The sequence below is a fragment of the Malus sylvestris genome, chromosome 6 (genome assembly GCF_916048215.2).
Source record: "Malus sylvestris chromosome 6, drMalSylv7.2, whole genome shotgun sequence".
NCBI lineage: Eukaryota > Viridiplantae > Streptophyta > Magnoliopsida > Rosales > Rosaceae > Malus > Malus sylvestris.
This window is the reverse complement of record NC_062265.1, coordinates 31,680,056-31,700,535: the sequence shown is the minus strand read 5'-3', so window position 1 is coordinate 31,700,535 and position 20,480 is coordinate 31,680,056. Positions and strand designations below refer to the sequence as shown.

At 38.2% G+C, this 20,480-nt stretch overlaps 3 protein-coding genes and 1 pseudogene across 3 annotated transcripts; 1 reads left to right on the top strand and 3 right to left on the bottom strand.

Annotated features, from left to right (window-relative positions):
- The first annotated feature begins 4,038 nt into the window (after positions 1–4,038).
- LOC126627433 (uncharacterized) lies at positions 4,039–9,962 on the top strand (annotated as a pseudogene).
- A 1,016-nt stretch (positions 9,963–10,978) lies between these two features.
- On the bottom strand, positions 10,979–12,402 carry LOC126624992 (uncharacterized). The gene is made up of 2 exons (XM_050294060.1): positions 11,765–12,402; positions 10,979–11,513 (listed from the first exon to the last, which is right to left on the bottom strand). Exons 1-2 carry the CDS (start codon positions 12,296–12,298, stop codon positions 11,424–11,426), a joined length of 624 nt encoding a protein of 207 aa, XP_050150017.1. The 5' UTR covers positions 12,299–12,402; the 3' UTR covers positions 10,979–11,423.
- A 2,091-nt stretch (positions 12,403–14,493) lies between these two features.
- Positions 14,494–16,277, bottom strand: LOC126626672 (probable xyloglucan 6-xylosyltransferase 5). The gene has a single exon (XM_050296045.1). It carries the CDS (start codon positions 16,052–16,054, stop codon positions 14,678–14,680), a length of 1,377 nt encoding a protein of 458 aa, XP_050152002.1. The 5' UTR covers positions 16,055–16,277; the 3' UTR covers positions 14,494–14,677.
- A 1,886-nt stretch (positions 16,278–18,163) lies between these two features.
- LOC126626454 (pentatricopeptide repeat-containing protein At5g61370, mitochondrial) lies at positions 18,164–20,432 on the bottom strand. Its single transcript, XM_050295780.1, has one exon. The coding sequence runs from the start codon at positions 19,958–19,960 to the stop codon at positions 18,455–18,457; it is 1,506 nt and encodes a 501-aa protein (XP_050151737.1). The 5' UTR covers positions 19,961–20,432; the 3' UTR covers positions 18,164–18,454.
- Between the last annotated feature and the right edge of the window lie 48 nt (positions 20,433–20,480).

Sequence of the window (20,480 nt, the reverse complement as noted above, 5' to 3'; positions counted from 1 at the left end):
AATTACACCCAGTACTCCAAAATTATTCGGCAACCTGCCGCTATTACCACCAACCAGGTGATAAAATGTACAACCCGTCTTCTAATATCATTTGGCAACTAGCCATTCATGCCACCAACCAAGTGATGAAATGTACAACCCGTACTCTAATATCATTTGGCAACTAGCCATTCATGCCACCAACCAGGTGATGAAATGTACAACCTGTATTCTCCTTCATGCCACCAACCAGATGATCAAAAGTACGCCCAGTACTTCAAATTATACATGAGCATTACTCATGTCATTCGTACATAAACATTCATGAGCATCACTCATGACAATCATACATAAACATTCATGACCATCATTCATGTCAACATTCATGAGCATCACTCATGACAAACATCCATGAGCATCACTCATGACAAACATCCATGAGCATCACTCATGTTAATCAACATAAACATTCATGAGCATCACTTATGTCAAACAGCTTCAAAAGCTTAATTTACAGAGTTCTAGCTTCAAAAGCTTCATTTACAGTGCTCCAGCTTCGAAAGCTTCATTTACAGAGCTCTAGCTTCAAAGCTTCACTTGCAAAGCTTCACCTACAAAGCTTCAGTGCAGGGTATACAAATACCGCCTCCGAACAATCGCCACTTTGGCCCATACATGGATTCAATTTGAAGTCTCCAGCCAACAGACTCTATTGACCAAAGACTTGGGAGACTACATTATGTACCATATATTGGGCCTCAACTAGGCTTTATAAAAAATACTTGAGGGACTTAGCCCATTATTTATATATTGAGGAGCGAACCCTTATTCTATAAAAGGGACTCTCTCACTTTCATTAAGAGATCACCCATGATTCATGTATTAAGGAGCGAGCCCTTATTCTATAAAATGGACTCCCTCACCATCATTAGAGAGCATCACCGCCAGCTGAGCAACCGCCTCGCCGCGAGTATCAACTATAGCCTATCACTTATGTATTGAGGAGCGAGCCCTTATTCTATAAAAGGGACTCCCTCACCTTTATTAGAAAGCAACGCCGCCAGCTGAGCAACCGCCTCGCCGCAAGCATCACTCCTAACCCATCACTTATGTATTGAGGAGCAAACCCTTATTCTATGAAAGGGACTCCCTCACCACCATTAGAGAGCATCGCCGCCTACTGAGCAACCGCCTCGCTGCAAGCATCAACTCTAGCCCATCACTTATGTTTTGAGGAGTGAGCCCTTATTCTATAAAAGGGACTCCCTCACCATCATTAGAGAACATCGCTGCCTGCTGAGCAACCGTCTCGCCGCGAGCATCAGTTCAAGACAACATCTAGTTACTTCGGCCCACACATGGACTGAATTTCAAGTCTCCAACCAAAAGACTCTTTTGACTGAAGACTGGGGGACTAGTGTTTATACCATACTTAGGGCCTTCGTATTTAGGCCTCGTATAAATACTCGGGGGACTCAAATGTAATTATGTAATAAAGGAAGGGGCAATTATGTAATTAGGGGAAGAACCCTTATTCTATAAAAGGGCCTTCTTACCCTCACAAGCCCTAGGTCTCTCATATCTAGAGCAAAGCTCTCACACTCTCTCCCTCACAAATACTCTCAGAGAAATACAATCAGTGTGAACGTAGCCCATGCCTTGGGGTGAACCACGATACATCTTGTGTTATTTACATTTCTTGTAGATTCAAGGCCGGATTTACGTTGTTCAAAGACCTTCGGTTTTGTGCATCAACACCATTATTCCACGTGGCAACCATAGAATGCTCCCTTATTGTTTGTCTCATCACTGCAAACTCGTATGCAGCCATATATGTAATTATTATCTTCCATCACCTTGCCTTTTACCAAAAATATAATCATTATCTTCCTTCACATTTATATCTGTGCATGAAATCTCCATTATCTTATTAGTCTTTGAACTTGATCATCTTCCTGCCATACTCGGACTCTATTCAAGATCTTTCCATGAAATTGCAGCATTATTAAACCGCACCGCATTGATCAAATCATCACGACTTTATTATCCAACTGTGCTCTAGATAATTCCATATATTATTAGAAAATAATTATTATGATAAAATCACAATATTATTTCTCAATAATAATTGAAAATCATTTCAACCACTTTGTCGTCCAACTGTTTAAAATTTTGCTCATCCAACGATCTTGATTACTTGGGCCGATAGTGTAATTTTGGGTCCAAACACATGCATAATAAAATAAAAAAGACTTAAATAAATAATGTGGGCATAACCAAGTCAACGTGGCGTTATCTCAATCACTCCTAGCCAAATTTGTCGTAGGCCGTACTCCTCATTCTTGTTAGGGCATCTTTTTTAATTAATTTTTATTTTAATATTTACATTTTGACCCATATTATTCACTTTAACGAAAAACCACATTTTAACACTAAAAAGTCAATTCTGATACTATTCACTTTACCTTTTATTTTATCCTTATCATTAAAACTCAAAGTTTTCAAACCATTTTAATTAGTTTTTTTTTATTGGTTTTTAAATTCTTGGTCATCACTCCAACTCACATTAGATTCACATTTCCCATTCACATTAACTAATATAATGATTAAGGATTAAGATTAGGGTTAGTGGACTTAAACACGAGTTTTGTCTCATGTTATTTGTAAGCAAACTTCTTTGGGCTCTTAAGACGGTTGCCGTTTCAACCAACCAACCAACAGTATCAAGACCAAGAGGTTCAAGACGGCTTTTATACTCTGTATCCAGCACACTCATGTTCCTCCAAACGTTTCAAACATAACCACTCACAATGCTCTAATTGTTTGGTTTCGGTTTTGGCCCTGTGAAGCCGAAGCTATATTCATTTTGTTTGCAAATGGTTTAAAACTGAACCAAAATCGTTTGATACCGTACTGAAATAAAATCACATGGTTTAGTTCCATTTTGATTATAACTTCAAAATCGTGCTGAACCAAATGTAAAAACTTTCGGTTTTGGTTTCAATTTTGGCTATCTGAAACTGAAGCTATATTCATTTTGTTTACAAATGGTTTGAAGCCAAACCAAAACCGTTTGAAACCCAACTGAACCAAAATCAAATAGTTTGGTTTCAAGTCCGTTTTAGCTTCAAAACCGAACTGCAAAATCTCTCTGTTTTGATTTCAATTTCACTCAAAACCATACTGAACTGAACATTGTCCACCGAAACCAAACTATTTGGTTTTTCCCACTACAGTTCGGTTTCAAACCAAAACCATCCAAAACGGCAAAAATCGACAGTCCTGTGTTGTTCAGTTTGGTTCGTGTTTCGGTTTAGGTTTTTGGATTCAAGTGCCCACCCCTTTATTTAACGGGAGCATTTTTGCTCGCTACCCTAGTTATCACCGTTAAACGAATTTGAATTTTGAGATTCGTGGAGTGGATAATCACAAATCTCAATATTCAAACTCATCTAACGGTGATAAATAGGATGATGAACATACACCATGGTGAGCAAAAATGCACTCTTATTTAACTAATACTATGTTTGGATGAAGAAATTTAAGATTATTAAGGAATTTTAAAATGACCGAAATTGAAATGACGGGATTTTATTTTCTAGAATTTGTGAATTTTCTTATTTGGTTAACCTAAAAGGACAATGAAATTAAATACGGAATTTTTTATTTTTAAACTCTCAATCATGAAAATTGGGAAATGACACCTATTTACATGGAATTAAAACTTGAGAATTGGAGGTCCCAAATTCCAAGTTTTTTTTTTTTCACGCGGAAATTATAAATTTCTATGTTTATGAATCCAAACAAAGGAATTAGTGCATGTTAATTTATAAATTCTGACTTTTACTCAAATTCCAAGTTTATTTCTCTCATCCAAACATAGTGTAATGAATTCAAGACAGGTGTGCTGAAATGGTGACAACTCGACTCCCTCACTTAAATCCAGCTGGATAGAATGGGATGCCATTGCGCGCACAGATAGAACGGGCCACAGAGGATCCGGAACCAAGAAGCAGAAAAGCACGTAGTAAAAAAGCGCTTCTGGCGAAAAGCCGCGGAGAGGACGTAGTGCAATGTGGTCCGCGAGTGAAATGAAGCGATACAGAAACGAACACGAAGCATGCAGGACTCGCACGCACACTCACACTCTCACCCGTTTGGCTTCTCTATAAGCGCTTCCGCTTCCCCCGAAGCTTTCAAAGCCTCGGTCTTCTCAAAGCTTCCAACTTTCAAGCTTCTTTCCGCGGATTCTTGGAATCGGCTTCCTTCATGTCCAGCGAGGCCGAGCCGTCGCCGTCCGGGTTCGGCACCGACGTGCCTAGCGACGTCGAGGACTACATTTCGGTGAGTGTGCGTTTTTTTTTTTGTTAGTTTTGTTTGGCCTGTTTGGTTGCTGAGAAAATGTTGGAAAATTAGGAGAATTTAAGTATTGTTGTTGGAATTATGTTTATTTTTCTGATGGAAACGTGATTTCTGTTGATAATTTGATCGATAGAACAAGAACATGTGGGCAAAATGATTTCTTTCAATAATTTAAAGCTGTAGGATTGGAGGAAACAAGAAAGTTTTAGTTGAAATCTGCTTGGTAGATGTAATTTGGGAACTTAGTTTGTAGTGTTTGGCTGCTGCGAAGATTTTACGGAAAAACAAGTTGATTATTTAGTTGGCTTATTTTCTTTCCTTTGTATCCTCAATTGAATAAAGTATCATGTCAAATTCACATTCTTTTATATAGCTGGTGCATTTGATTGGTTGTTCGTTTTTTTTCGATCTATTGAGCTTAATATAAACTGTGGAACATTAGCCATGTTAAAGTTTTTGTATATCGGAGTGTTAGAACTTGAACTGAAGCCTGTGTATGTGACTTCTTCACGGCTTATAGCTGCTTCATTCGGTGCAGTATTTGTAACAAAATAAAGAATAAAATGCAATCTATTTTGAGCTCGAACGATTAATAAAGTTTTCTGATTTGGCTTGGTGGAGTTCCTAATTTATGTAACTCAAGTCAAGAATATATGAGATTGAGTCTCGTTGTCATTGTGTTTACTAGTTTTACTGCTATAAATTTGTCCGAAACCAATTCAAGTGTTAAGTTTTGTTAAGCGAGAAAACATTTTTCCGTTGACACTTGAAGACCGTGCATGTGAATCTGATGCTATGGTAATGTCTGGAATGCAGGCGAATGCAGGAGAGCCCTCGTTGCCCTGGGACATATTTGGTCACGTTTTTGACATTGTGAAGAATGGAAATCAGGCATTTCGAGAGAATCGCTTTGAGGAGGTTATATTTTAGCATCAATCACTGTGTGCATATTATCTTCTTTTGCGAGCTTCTAAATTTTAAACTCCACAGGATATCTTTTTTAAGTGTTCTTAATTTGCTGCAGCTATCCTAGGAAACCTTGTCTTTGGAGTTACCTTGTAGGTGTTGCCTAACTATTTGAGTTGTAAGGACCATTATGAGGGATGACTGTAATTTTCTTCCATTGTATTTGTGGATTTCCTTAGGTGACCAAGGCTTTTAGAAACCTTAGTTTTATTGGAAATGGTGATTGTGATCAGGTAGATGTTGTTGATATGAGATTCTTAGAGGAGTATAAGAGAAGTAGAGAGCCAGTGTTTATTGATTATATTCCTTAAAAGGTAATTATATGCTGTACGAGTTTTGACAAAAGAAGACACGGTGTTTCAATTTTCATCAGTGCCATTCTTCCATCAACAACTGAAGGGACATGTAACATTTGGTTTTTAAACCTTTTTGTTTTGGGGGTTTCCTTCTTGCCATGTTTAGTGTTAAGGGTCACCAAGGGTTGTCAGTTTGGGAAGGATTATTATAGTAATATTATCGTGGTTGTCGTTATTATCATCAGATTCCTTTATACTATGTTGCCACTATTGCCATGCTTATTTCTTTAGGAAATTAAATATGTTACATCAAGTGATAAATTTTTCTTGATGACTGGAATGATTATTAGCACTTTATCATTCTGCTTAATCTTTTGTGTAATTTCATGAGTTTTAAGTTTTTGGCTGAAATATTTTCGGTTAGCTGCTCTGAATCTTGTTTATTCATTGCTGATGAGTAAGTTCATTTCATCAGGCAATTAATTGTTACTCCAGAGCCAATAACATTAAACCATGTGATCCAATTATTCTTGCCAACCGATGTGCTGCTTATATCAGGTTACTTTTATCAATTATATTCTTTAACCTTAATTTTTATTCCATTCACTGTCTAAGCTGTGCTCTTCTCAAGCATCTTCGAGATGAATTTTGACCTAATTTTGTACACTATTTGTAATATGTTTTGTTAAACTTATTTCAAGCAGGATCAGTAAATTCCTTAAACGCTTACTGGCATCAGCTTCTGAATATAGAGCACAGACTGGATTGGATCCCACAACACTTGCTGAAGTATGTCTTATTGGCTCACTGCTTACGTTTTAGGAAACCAGAGTCTTTTTCAACCAGATAGCCGTTGGTATCATTCTAAAGAACTTTTAAAAAATTCTTCAGCTTGCGTTAAAGGATGCAGAGAAGCTAATCGACCCTCGAAGTAATACAGAAAAGGCGTACATATTAAAGGCCGAAGCTCTCATTTTGGTGAGGACATGTTGCTATTTGTTTTTACCTTTATTCTTTTAGGACGAGGTGCCCGGGGGTCTATTACTTGTAAATTGGTCAGGCTATGTGGCCCCTTTTCATAATTTTTATCATATTGAAATATTGAATATGAGGTTACAACCATTTATTATTATTTTTATCTGCAATGACTATTTCCCCCCTGCACCTTTTTACCTGTGATTGATTGTCCATCAGTTTAAAGTATGCATTCATTTGAATTGGCAGTTGGAGAAATATGAATTGGCCCGTGATGTTATTCTTTCGGGTCTTCAGGTTAATCCTTTTAGGTAAATATAATGCTTTTCATTTTTCTGATTACTAAATAAATGGATATAACCATATGTTATTCAATACCCACTGGCTGTTCAAGATTCTGTTTGTGAATTTCTAATTTGTTTTTATGTGGTATTTTGTAGCAATTATCTTCAGGAATCTTTCCAGAATTTAGAGAGAGTACAATCTAATTTCACAGGGATGAGAAGCCATAGAAAAGCAGAACGCAGTGATGACTTTGATTGCACACTATGCTTAAAATTACTATACAAACCTGTCACAACTCCTTGTGGGCATTCCTTTTGTCGTTCATGCCTATTTCAGTCAATGGATCGAGGTGAGTGTTTTGCTGGTATTATTCTATTTAATTGCACTTGTATATATCTTCTTTTCCCTTATTCTTTCTCTGCCTTTTGTTAATTATCTTAGGTAACAAATGTCCTTTGTGCCGCACAGTTCTTTTCATTAGTCCTAGAACGTGTGCAATCAGGTAAAGTGCTGATTTATAATATTTGAATGAGTTGTATCATTTGACATCGGAATTATTGCTATATGGTTTTTTCTACCCATGTTTTTTTTTATTGGGGAATGGCACATCTAGACAATGGTTCATGGTTTTACCTTGTATAATATTGAGACTGGCATTGTGCCTAATACAGGGCATAACAATTAGTAAATTTATGGTTCTACATTGTCCAATAAACGAAAAAAATAATTCAAGTACTGTGAAATTAATAATGTCAATCTGTATTTAGGAAATCATTGTTGGAGCAGTTCAAATTGTTACGTTCATCATGGAATGTTTTATTTTCATTTTTTCCAGTGTTACACTCAATGACATTATACAAAAGAACTTCCCAGAAGAATTTGCCGAAAGGAAGTTAGAAAATGACCAAATGACAAACTTTGGTGTTGATTTGATGCCACTCTTTGTAATGGATGTTGTCCTCCCATTCCAGAAGTTTCCGCTGCACATTTTTGAACCACGGTATAGACTTATGGTAAGTTGCTTAGCATTTATACTTTCCACCTATGACATTAATAAAATATTGAGACTTGGATTGACATTTTATGCAAAAGAACTATTTGACAAACTTATCTGGCAAAGTTTTTGTCTATCGACTTGGTACATTTGTATGGTCCATGTGTTTTGTTTTGAATAATTATAGAATTTATTTTTAACTTGTTACTGAAAAACAACAGGTAAGGAGGATAATGGAAGGCAATCGTCGGATGGGAATGGTAGATTATTGTCACTGGTCCTTTTCTTTCCCTTTTAACTTTTTTTTACGTATATAAAGTTTGGTGCAGAAGTATAACTTTCGCTGATTGTGGCTTTCTTGTATTTTATAGGTTATCATTGATTCATCAACAGGTTCAATAGCTGAATTTGCTTGCGAAGTGGAAATTACCGAGTATGTCTTTCATCATCCTTCTTTCCTTCTTAATTTTATAGTATGCAGAATGTCATTTGTAAACTCCACCATGAATGCTGCCTCTTAATACTTCTATTTTATAGATTTTTTCTTATAATTATTTTACTAATGACTATCTATGTAGGTGTGAGCCACTTCCGGATGGTCGTTTTTATTTAGAGGTTAGATACTAGTGCCGTTTTACTTAAACTGTACTGTCTTTTGTGATTTTCTTTTTTCAAAGAACCAATCATATATTTATGATAATAAAATTTCATGCAGATTGAAAGTCGGCGAAGGTTTCGCATAATTCGATCTCGGGACCAAGATGGGTGAGTTGTCTTATGAGTTGTCTAGCTATTCATTCAATCTCCAGTAACTGTTCTTGGCATCTTGCTCAGTATTTTTGTCTTTTTAATGTCCTCTTCAGGTACCGTGTTGCAGAGATTGAATGGGTACAAGACACTCCACCAGAAGGGTGTGAAGCGAGAGAAGAAGTAAGTTTGTGATAATTTGGTTTCCGGAAATGGGAAGATAGAGATAATTTCGTCTCTTGTTTTCCTGTCATTTTGGTTATGCATATTGGTTTAACTTCTGTATCCGTACAGTTGCAGGAATTGGCAAGTAATGCAGCAGAGTATGCTCGATCATGGATAGCGTGGGGTAAAAGGGCAGCACGTCAAGGTAAAACGCTCAGGGATGACGTCTAGTCTTTATTGAAGCCATGAAAGTTTTTAGTATACATGTGATGCATGCCAGTGCACATGAGAATGGTTTCTGCCCCTCTTTCTATTTGCAGATCGAAGACGACTTGAGAGACTTCTCGGTGTGGAAGCAATGATGCCTTCACTACAAGATCCTGAACGCTTCAGCTTCTGGGTAATCTTATAAATTTGGGAACTTTAACGAAAAGCTCCTGGTATTGTTTACTTTAACGAAAAACCACATTTTTACACTAAAAGTCAATCCTGGTACTATTCACTTTACCCTTTATTTTGTTATTTTCGTTAAAACTCAAAGTTTTCAAGTCTTTTTCATTAGTTTTCCATATAATTTTCTGTTCATCAACAGTTAGTATATTGAGCACACAATCACGTTATCAACGGCATTAATGTATGATTTGATGCAGCTTGCTTCCTTATCAAACCGGCCTCCTCATGAAAGGTTGGATCTTCTAAGCTTGCAAGATACAAAAGAGGTATTTTACTTTTCTCCCATCTGCATTAGCGATTTCATGGACACGTAAGGCCTAGCGATGAATTTTACTTCTCAACAAAGAACAGACACATCCTCTTTGAGATCTCGTTTAGAATAAGTTCATACATCAACGCCATGACGTATGAACTACAGAGCTGCGAAGCTCTGGTGTTTGTGTCGTTAGACGGTTTCTTATCCATTTTTCGGTCTGCAGAGAATACACCGGGGACTGTCACATCTTCGAGCGGAAGAGCAGGGTTGTCGAGTGCAATGACGAGAGCTGTAAGTGGGTTTAGTTCATATTCTTAATTGAATACAGTTTACAGATTAAATTGTTATACAAGCAAAATTACATACTCTGAAAATTCAACATTCTTTGATCCACAAAATGTTGGTGGATCATTTGTTTATTTGTTGTAACTTTGGGTTTGACCCCAATTAATAATACCATAAATAAAATAAAATTTCCGTTTTTTTTTTTTATTGTGCAACTTTGTTCTTCTCTTAATTCTTGAATTCATAAATTTTAATTTCTTTCTTATTAATTTTTCTTCAATAGTCCGGACTACTTCGTAGTACGGAAATTAATGATCAACATTGAATTAGGAAAGGTATTTTAGCCAAAATGATCTATAAGATTGCCACTCCTTACTTTGTCTTTGAGATTTGAAATCGATAGAAATTAAATAAGGAGTTAAATAATAAAAATGCTCTCAATTTAATAAACAATGAGCAAAATAAATTGACAAAATTTGAGGGTTGTTATTTTGGTTTTATTTAACGAAGATTTTTCAGGGAATGACCAAATTGATTGGCAGTGGACAAGCTCAAAGATCACTTCTATTGATTTTAAATTTCAAGATAAAAATAAAGAGTTTTGACAATCCCAAATATTAATTAGCTAAAAACCCAATTAGAAAAGGTTATTTATTCTAACTTATTAATCTAATGAATACAAAGTCAGACCAATCCTATTTTATTGTACGAAGTTGAAGAGTTGACTTTAAATTAGATCCGAAGCAAACATTGGCCTACATTTTAATTTGTTGTCCATCTCTGTCGTCATGCTATTGGTTTGTGCCTCTTTGACAATCCCAAATATGCTGACTTCTTGGAACTTGGAAGCCGTCCATCTCTGTCGTCATGGTATTGGTTTGTTCCTCTTTAACGTGATTTACTATTCGTTTAGTTATCTACATGGGAAACAGTCATGCATTGTTTGGTTTGCCTGCAATCTCTAGTGCGCATGCACCCATTTTAGAGTCAGTAACATGTTTTCCGACAATCAAAAACGCTTTTTATTAACTTATGACAAAACAAAGAAGTGTTCATGGATAAGGGGAGCATTTTTCAAAGAAGCAAATGTCAGATGCTTTTTCAGGTGTTTTTTTTATGAAGCATTTTCAGGTGTTTTTTTTTCATGAAGCAAAAACACCATGATTTTTCCACGAAAAACTACATCGTAACGGAAAATTAAACAAGATGAACTCGTCAGCTTGAACTTTTATCTAATGCGAAAACCTGTGGATACATATGCACATAAAGATCCCAAACCAGATATACACAAGCTAAGATATTTCAACTGGTTTCATAAACCACGAACTAAAATGTAAGCAAACTAATAAGACCGTCTGACTTCCATACATAAAGAATATTATGCATCAAAGTCTCTCCGCAATTTCTTCGAAACTTCGGAAATCGGATGCCAGACTTGCTTTCTCCACTCAGAAATAGTTTGCAGAGCCCAAAGTTGTGCTTGCATTTCCGTTATACGATCTGCAACTTGAGATTGGTCCTCCCTCCTCAGAGATGACTGGAGCATCGGATCGCCATTGCAAGTCTACTGCAATGTTTCGCAGCTCTGTTATTGCGCCGTCAATCCTAATTTGGCAAATTCAATAGCAAGCTAGTACCTAAAGATGTTATATTTCTCTATTCAATTAGCCAGTTTGGGAGCCAGAACTCTATGCCGAGCGACTAGAACTTCGTTCATCTGAGCGATTTGGTGCAGCAGTTTATTAATTTTCTGCAAATGCATCAACTCAAACAATTCAGTACACAAAAGGAGGCTACATTCACAGTAATAAACCAGACATTTGCTTCAATTAATCACACCAACAAGAAACAAAAGGAAGCTTGAAAACCGCTTCCGGTGTAAAGTTTTCGGCACCCACATTGGCATTTCATCGAACACATAAAAGTCAATCAAATTTGAAGCAATTCATCAAACAAATGGTAGGCAGCAGCTAAATTCAAGACATTGGATGACAAACTAACCTCGTCTTTCTCGTTGCCAATCAACATCAAACGATTTCGATACCGCCTTCGCCGAGCCCGCAAGAACAAGGACCATAACACGAACACCACACCCGCCATTCCTGCGCCGGAGGCAAAGCTCCAAACTTTATCGAACACAGATGAGGAAGCCATGGCAGAAAGCTTGGAACGCAGTAACCCAAAACCAATTCCTACCCAGGTGGAGAATTCGCCGGGTTTCCGGACCTGGGCAACGGACGGAAGCGGCGAAACCGGGCCCGGTTCATCGGAATCGGACGGTGAGAATGACGACAGCGACGACGACGAAGACGACGATAGCAACGGAGACGTCAGGGATGGCGATAATGGGTCTGGGTGCTTTTGATCAGGTTGTGATGGACGGTGGAGATTTTCGTGGTTGATTGGAGGGAAGACGGAGGAGTCAGTGTTGGGTGAGGGAGAGTCTCTGATGGCGACCATGGACCATTCTTTGAATTGGGTTTCGGGGATGCGTTTGAATATGAAGCTCGCTGAATCGAAGTGCTCGCCCGCCATTTTTTAAGCCGGGCCTCGAGAAAACTCCATGGAAGCTCTCTGGATCGCCGCCGTGTCTTCCAACGGTGGTGATATCAGCTTAATCAATTGGCAAACTCTTGTATTTTATTATCCTTTTAAATTTTGTTAATCGGTAGAACATGGATCCCAACGGCTTTGGCTATCAACGGCTCAGATCTTGTAGAAAAGTGTGGTAATAATTTTGAGAAATTGCCTAAAATTATTATTTTCTAAATGGGACACCATTTTAGTGTTGATTTAAAAAAAAAAAATTATTTAAAGAATAAATTCAATAATCAATCGCTACATGTGACTTACAAAATATGATTTAATAAGATGATTTCTTTTCCATCGTTTTTTTTAAATTTCAATTGATGAAATGATGTTAAATATGTTGTTGATCACTAATTTGATTAGTTCAATAATTGAAATTTGTTTTGTTTATTTTAGTCAATTTTTTTTATTAATTGATTAGCAATCAATCATAGGCCATAATCAACCTTGATGTAACATAGAGGCATTGGTAACCATCACAACCTTAGTACTATTAGATGTGTTTAAATTTTAAAATTTGTATCTATATACTATACAAATCTCGAAATTTAAAAATTTCTCATGTAAATGCAAACTGAAGAACAACTTCAAAAGACTTATCAAATTTAAAACGTTAAATTAAATTTATATTTAAAAATTTCTCATGCAAATGCAAACTTGACAATGTGACTTATTGCTAAACTATCTATTCCACCATCCACCCATATGTAAAAACATAAATGTTTTTTATATCATTAAAGAAAATAGTGGCTCATTGGTAATAACAAAATCAACGGCAAAGGAAGCATCATCGGTACCTCATGGTTTGAAAAAAAAAACAATTAAATAATAATAAGAAATAATAAGACATTGCTGTCAGGCAAAAAACAAAACAAGTGGGTTGATTCCTGCGGCTTTTTTTAATGGAAAGAAATCCTCTTCGGATCTCTCTCTTCAAAGTCCAAAGATTAAATAATACGGATCTTTGAAATTTGATCCAATGGTAAAAAATTATTATAATTTTTAATTTTTTTTACTAACTTCTCTATTTTTAACTATTGAATTAAATTTCAAAGACTCGAATAACTTGATCTTTGGATTTTGGAGAAAGAGATCTTTCCTATTTTACTACGTTTGACATCTTTTTGTATGAGAGATTTTAATTGTATTTTGAGCACGTACCAGTGCACCATCTGTCATATAAGTCGAATAACATTAAAATTTATATTACTCTTTTACTTATATTATGACTTGTTCCCCGTACATAAAAAAATCTCTCTTTCAAAATGCTCCCTGATTGCAGGTGAATCCTTTAAAAGTACTAAAGGTAATTCTTGCAAGAAACCATAATTGGTGCTTCTTGTATGAAGCACTTCAAGTACTTTTGGAACCTAAAAATATTTTCCCTAAAAGCGTTTTCAGTAATTTTGAAAACACTTCAAAATGAGCCTTAAAACTTGAAGTGGCATGGCACAACATACATATCACAACAAGGCTTCTCTCTTAACATAAAATTTTAGAGTAAGGGCTGGTTTGGTATTGCTGTGCTTTGAAAAAAAGCTGCTGTGAGAATAAGCGGCTGTGAAATAAATCAGCAGAGTGTTTGGTAAACTTTTTTGTAAAAGTGCTTTTGGAAAAAAAAACAGTCTAATAGTGGGTCTTTTCATTAAAGAAGCACTGTAGCTCCGTGTGCTTTGAAAAAAAGCCAGTTTTCCAAAGCTGCAAATAGCAGCTTTAGCTTTTTCCTTTGATTTCAGCTTATTCTCACAGCAGCTTCCAAAATAAGCCATTTTTTTCAGTTTACCAAACACCTAAAACCTTCATAGCTTTTTTTCATGGGTGCTTTTTTTTTAATCACCTCACTCCCAAACTAGGTCTAAGTTCCCTCTCTGGAATCCAACTAGTGTTCCTTCCAAATTAACTTCCAAGTACTGACGACTACTAAAACCTAAGTTGACAAACCCTAGACCTAAAATATGCTTATGGTGATGGATGGACTTACAAGGAGAACAAATAGCGAAAATTCTACTATGCTCCGAGGTATCCTATAAATCTCGGACAAATAGTATTAAAAAATAACTCGGGATGACAAGAACATGGGAAAGTATAATGCAGTCGATACTTCAACGATTACTAGAACACAGTACAAAATGATGTCAAGATTGTAAAAGAATTCTGATCTATTGCTCTTGAAAGTTGGAAACAAGAGGAAAGACAACTGAGCAAACAAAATACTAAGAAAACGCGAACTGTAATCGAGTTTAAAATCTTCTTCTGTAACTCATGTATTACATCGTTACCTACCAAATAATCAAACATTCGACGGCGATGAGGATGTTTTACTCATTAGCTGTGTGATCCACTGCCCCCTTGCACTGGATGCCGCCTAATATCATACTGATCAACAAACTCTAGAGGGGCTGCTGTCTCGTTCCTGATCCTCTTGATCTTAGGGCTCAACAAACCCCTGTGCCTAAACCCGTAGAGCTTAAGCACCTGGTTATCCGCAAAATTAAATGCCCTCTCCATGCTGCTCAAGCACCGCTCCACCGGGTAATCTCCGTAGCTTCCACAGGGTTTGCAACCCACGAAATGGGTCACAAACGGCCACCTTTCATCACCCAAACCGGGATGATACTTCTCGATCATCTCCTCGTACCGATCCACCAATCCAGCCCAGTAACCGTGCAAATAATACGAATTCTCAACGTACACCTTCTCCATCCACTGATCCTTCTGCGAAAGCAACAAGTATATCAATGCAGACTGATCATCCGCCTCAAATGCCGGCCTCCCCTTCAAATTAGCCGTCAAAATCTTCCCGGCCTCCTCCCTTATCGGACCCTTAGGACCCATCGGAGCCCAAGCATCGAGCAAATCCAAAGACCACTGGCAATTCCTAAACAGAAAACTCCCGGTGTTCAGCGCAATCCACGACTTCTGATCAAACAACAAATCGGGGTACCCGTGAATCACTAGATTATGACTATCATACTTCGACAGCGGAATCTCAAACACCATGTCAGTGAACAATGCATCACTATCCATCCACCAAATCCACTCAACCTCCGGATGCGAAAGCATCAGCCTCCGAATCAACGGCAATTTCGCCCAATACCCGGCGAGTTCCTTATCCAAATGAGCTAAATTATACACAATTTCAATCCCATGAAGTCTACAGTAATCAATTTTGTTCTTGATTACTTTCAGCAAGTAATGATCCCCAATTGGGTTATCACAAGGCTTAGGAGGAGACCCAGTAACGAGAAGAACACGGGGCTTACCGTTGACCAAGCTCGGAAAATCTGGGTTCGACCGGAGCCAATCCTTCCGCTCCGCGTCCCAATTCGCGATCTTGGGTCCGAGCGTGTATGTGATGTTGGGGTTGGTCTCGGTGAGCTCGTCCGGGTCGTTGGGGTCGGAATCGGACCGGATCTCGGCGAGGATCCGGTTCGTCTCTTCAATCAGATTCTGGTTGACGGCGTCGGTCTCGGAGCTGCCGAGGCTGCCGACGCCGATCGTGCCGCGGAGGACGAGGATGGTGACGAAGCCGCAGAGGATGGTGATTTTGATGTTGTTGAATGTCTTCTGGATCTGTCGTCCACGTGGCAGGGCTCCGTAACCGCGGCCCGCACGGCCGTTGGCCGAGGTTCCAGTGGTGGTTGTCGGAAGCCCGCCCGAGCTGGTTCGCTTCTGAGCTGCGAAAGGACTGTCTTGCCCCATATCCAGTTGCTCTGTGCGTCGAGTGTCTTTGGTGTTTTCTGGGGTTGTATTTGTAAATTCGTATGGGGAGTTTATAGGGCTGTGAGGAGGTGTAAAACCCTAGCCGGAGAGAGTGAGGAGGGCATGGCGGAGGGTTGGCGCCTGATTGTTTGGGGATTACTCTTGGAAAAATGGGGGAAGTGTGAAAGACGTGCCCAACACCGACTGTCGTAGGGCTTTATGCCCTTATATTTTATGACAAATGCTAGGGGGATGCGGGACTTTCTATCAACAGCAAGTTTAACGTTAATTTTAAACGAAACTAATGAAAATGTTTGAAAACTTTGAGATTTAATGATAAGGATGAAATAAAGAGTAAAGTGAATAATACTATGATTGACTTTTTAGTATAAAAATGTGGTTTTTCGTTAAAATGAACAGTACCGGGTGCTTTTCGTTAAAATTCTCTAATTTTAATGTCAATATTTTAAAATGTTATGCTTGCAGTGAAAATAAAGAAAGTTGTATTTTTTAGAGTCTTCGTAACTTTCTTTATATTATATTGTCTTAGCTGGATTTGGAAATAAGAAATGTTAAAAAGATTCTTTCAAAAGTGAAACGCTTTATTGACTATCTAGCACCTCATAGTATAACACTAACTTACGTGTCAATAATACTAAACAATGTGTCAAAAACCAAGAGTCAAAGTCTATTTTTGAGAAAATTTTCTTAACATTTTTCGTCGAAAATTTAAAATAATTTTTTCAGTAGTGCACACACTCAACTTTGAAAAATGATCTTCGTCGGATTCTTTTTTTCGGGATCCAGAGATCTCGAGTTCGTAACCGTTTATCGTAGATCATACGATTAGTTTTCGTTAGATACTATTTATATTTAATTTAAAATTTAAAATTTTAAATAATTTCTGACCAAATGATGTACGATGAATGATCATGATTACGGGATTCTTAGGATTCCCATGAAAAGAGGATCCTTTATCCTCAACTTTATACTTAATTATGAATTGTCTTATTATATAATAATAAAACGCGCATCTTTGTGTGAACGGTCCAGGTGGAGCCTGTCTCAGCTGTCCCCCGCCTGTTATGCACCGCGCCTCCACGCGCCACTGCTGGCATTGACATTGCCACGTGATCTCCAGACTCCTGTTTACATCAGCACGAAAAGGCGTGTCGGCGATCAGAAAGTGGAAGCCGGCTTCCCTCTCGTACTTTGCATGGAGAATGTCCACTCGCTGCCACGCCAGCTCAAAGCGCGTAGAAACAACCAGCTTCGGGTTACTGAGTTGCATGCGTCGGAGACTCCGGAGACATGTGAGGCTGGAGCAAGATTCGGGATCGGGGGGCCCACAATATCCCATCTCAACAGGCATGTCAGTGCTCAGTGTCTTCATCCTCATGGACCATGTGCCATGTTTCTACTAACTGATCGTTGCAGGCTTTCAGGCAGTTGCACAAATTGTCCTTCTCTTGAAAATGATCTTAAATCATTGGCGATCGTGGAACGAATTTCAGGTCAGCATTTCAGATGTATGTCTTAAATTCGATTTTTGGTGTTGATGAATTATCTGATGATGGTTAATGGGAGGCTGAAATGCCTCATTGAGTCTTCTTAGTTCTAAAAAATATAAACTACCGCGACGAAACCACCAGCTGATCATTTTAAAATTAAAAAGAAGAAAATGATGTTAATCATGCTCTTGTGGTACGAACTTAGTCTCAATTTAGTTGAAATTTTTATTTGAATTAAATCCAATGGTACCTAGGTTCACTTTGAAATTCTTTTATGCATCTAAGTTTTAATCATAATAATAGTATCGTTTGATACTGTTTGTCACTTGTTTAAAACTTGTACAATAAATAATTGCCGTATAGTAAATTAAGTACATAAGAGAACATTTTGTTGCCGCTTTAAGCGATGTGCACATTTGGTCGAAAATGAAGGGTATGGTCATGAAATTTTTACTACACGAGTAACATTGATAAGCCAACACCACATACGACTTTGTGCAATCTTGCAGTAGTGCTCTCTCAGTTAGGTGGAAAGAAGTGGAATTTGGATTGAAAAATTGTGTTTGTAAAAGCAGGTAAACAAAAGTAGGCAACCAACTAAATAAGGGGGTCTTTTGATAAAAGGTTAATAATTAATTCAACCAAATCATCTTTACTTTTTGTTAAAAAAAAAAATAATAATAATCATCTTTACTCAATTCAAATGTAACATTTTGGACCAAATTTTTTACATTTGGTTCACATCCTTGTCAAGTCTCCTAATTTTGTCTTGGCTTTCACCGTAAGTTTTGGCCACTGAAACTACCTCATCAACTTTAATCGATCAACGATCAATCTGGTGATACCTCTCTTCAATTTCGAATCTCTACTTCCCAGGTCAAATTACCAATTAAGTTGGGGCGGATTTCTTTTTCTTCTTCATTTTCTTCTTCAGCATCCTCCTTAGAATCTTTTTCTTCTTCTTCGTCTGCTTTGTCTTTCCCGTCCTTCTTCTAACTTTCTCTTCAGCCTTTGCATTGGCGCATTCTGCAAGGCGGAGTTTTTCCTCATTCCTAGTTGGCTTGAAAACCTCAGTGATCGAGGGGTCCAACAAATTGCTCGAGCAGCGAAGAGTGATGCCCATAGCCACGGCTTCATGCCAGAGCTCTCTACCCTTTTCAAAGTCCCCTCCCCTACAAAACTTGGGAATCAGCACATCATAAACCGGCCCATAACCTCCCAATGCGCTTGCCTTCATTCTTTGAAGTAGCTCCAGAGCATAATGTGGTCTATCCTTGCCAACGAGTACACCAATCAAGTCATAGTAGAACTTACGATTCGGTTGCAGGCCCTGTTCAAGCATCTCGTCCACCATCTTATTTCCTTTACCAAATCTTCCGGACAAATACAACACTCTTACCACAAGGTAATAGCTAACGCAATCCGGAGAGCAGCCTGTCTTTTTCATAGTCTCAAGAATGTTACAAGATTCCTTGACTCTTCTTGTTCTTCCCAAACAAGAAAGCAATATATTGTAACTAATGGAATTGGGAGAAATTCTATAAGACCTCATCTCAATCATCACATTTAAAGCTTCAGGAACTAGTCCAGATGGATTGAGCTTGAGGTTTCTCTCGCAAAGGGCCCGAAGGAATGTGTTGTAGCAAAACAAGTCTGGCATAATCCCAATCGACTTCATTTCTTTGATGATCCTTCTTGCTTCCTTCACATTCTCCTGCACAGACCATCCATACAAAAGACTTTTGTAAATACAAGGCTCTATACCGGCAATCTTATCCCTGTGGTGCAAAACAACCCCTTCTGCTCTTTTAGCGTGCCCTTGAGCGCAAAGCGCATTGACAATGGCAATGACTGTAACACCATCTTGAGGGCACTTGTACTTGTCCAAGTTCTTAAACATACCCAATGCCTCATCTTCCTTCCCCAACTTGACCAATGCCTCAGTAACAAGACCAAAAGTTTGAGCTTCCATCACCCGGCCCGCCTTCACAAGATCAGAGAGTACAATGTTCATTGCCGTGTGGTCCTTCTTCTCTGCGAAAACCCGAATGCCATAGTTATAGTCCTTGTCTTCCAAACCATAACCCAAATTCTTATGGCACCAGGAGAAGAACCTGAGCAACCTTCTAGTGGGTGCTTCGCTTTTGCAAGAATCGATTACTTGGGTCACAAGCGACGATGTTAAGGAAGCCGAAAACTCATTTAGACTCGATTCCAAGTCATCCAGACCGCCAATTGCACTTGAAATAATGGTACACAGCTCTTGCAGCTCGGGTGGCGAAGACGCAGGCAACATGGTAGAGTAGTAAAAAAACGAAAAGCATTGAGATTTCTGAGTACTGACTGCATTTTGCAGCAAAAACCTCTGCCATTTCGATAGCAATACAGAACGCATTTTCTCTGAGGAAATTCGTCGAACACTTGGAGTGCGCTATAAAAAGCTCGAACCCTACATGACCTGCTAGCTGACACCAAACAGAAATATTACTTAACCCATGTATGTAACGACAAGTTCAATACCCGCCCCTTTGTGTGTAATTCAACGCAACAACCAAGGGCATGATGGAACACTAGCAAACTCCCAGACCTGCAGCTGCAAGCCTAAAAATCCATCAGTTTATCCGAGATTGATCCACTGATTGAACCTCTAATGCAGAATTCAAAGTTTGATTAACAAAAAAATTGATTAATTTAGGCACTAATCGGATTCAGGAGTATTGGGTCGGTGGTGGAATTGAGATCGAGAAGGATGAGTGAGGTGTTTGAGGGGTACGAGCGCCAATACTGCGAGCTCTCAGCCAATCTCTCAAGCAAGTGCACGGCTGCCACCGCCGGGGGATGGAGGAGGTATTCAAAATTAAAATCTCTGAATAATGAAAAGCAATTGTCTTCTTTTTTTTTTTTTAATATTTTTT

Excerpts from the sequence above, each read along its gene's own strand:
- LOC126624992 (XM_050294060.1), bottom strand. The coding sequence starts at position 12,298 with ATGGCGGGCGAGCACTTCGATTCAGCGAGCTTCATATTCAAACGCATC. Across the intron at positions 11,514-11,764 it reads TTGGCAACGAGAAAGACGAG|AAAATTAATAAACTGCTGCA; the intron begins GTTAGTTTGTCA and ends ATGCATTTGCAG.
- LOC126626672 (XM_050296045.1), bottom strand. The coding sequence starts at position 16,054 with ATGGGGCAAGACAGTCCTTTCGCAGCTCAGAAGCGAACCAGCTCGGGC.
- LOC126626454 (XM_050295780.1), bottom strand. The coding sequence starts at position 19,960 with ATGCGTTCTGTATTGCTATCGAAATGGCAGAGGTTTTTGCTGCAAAAT.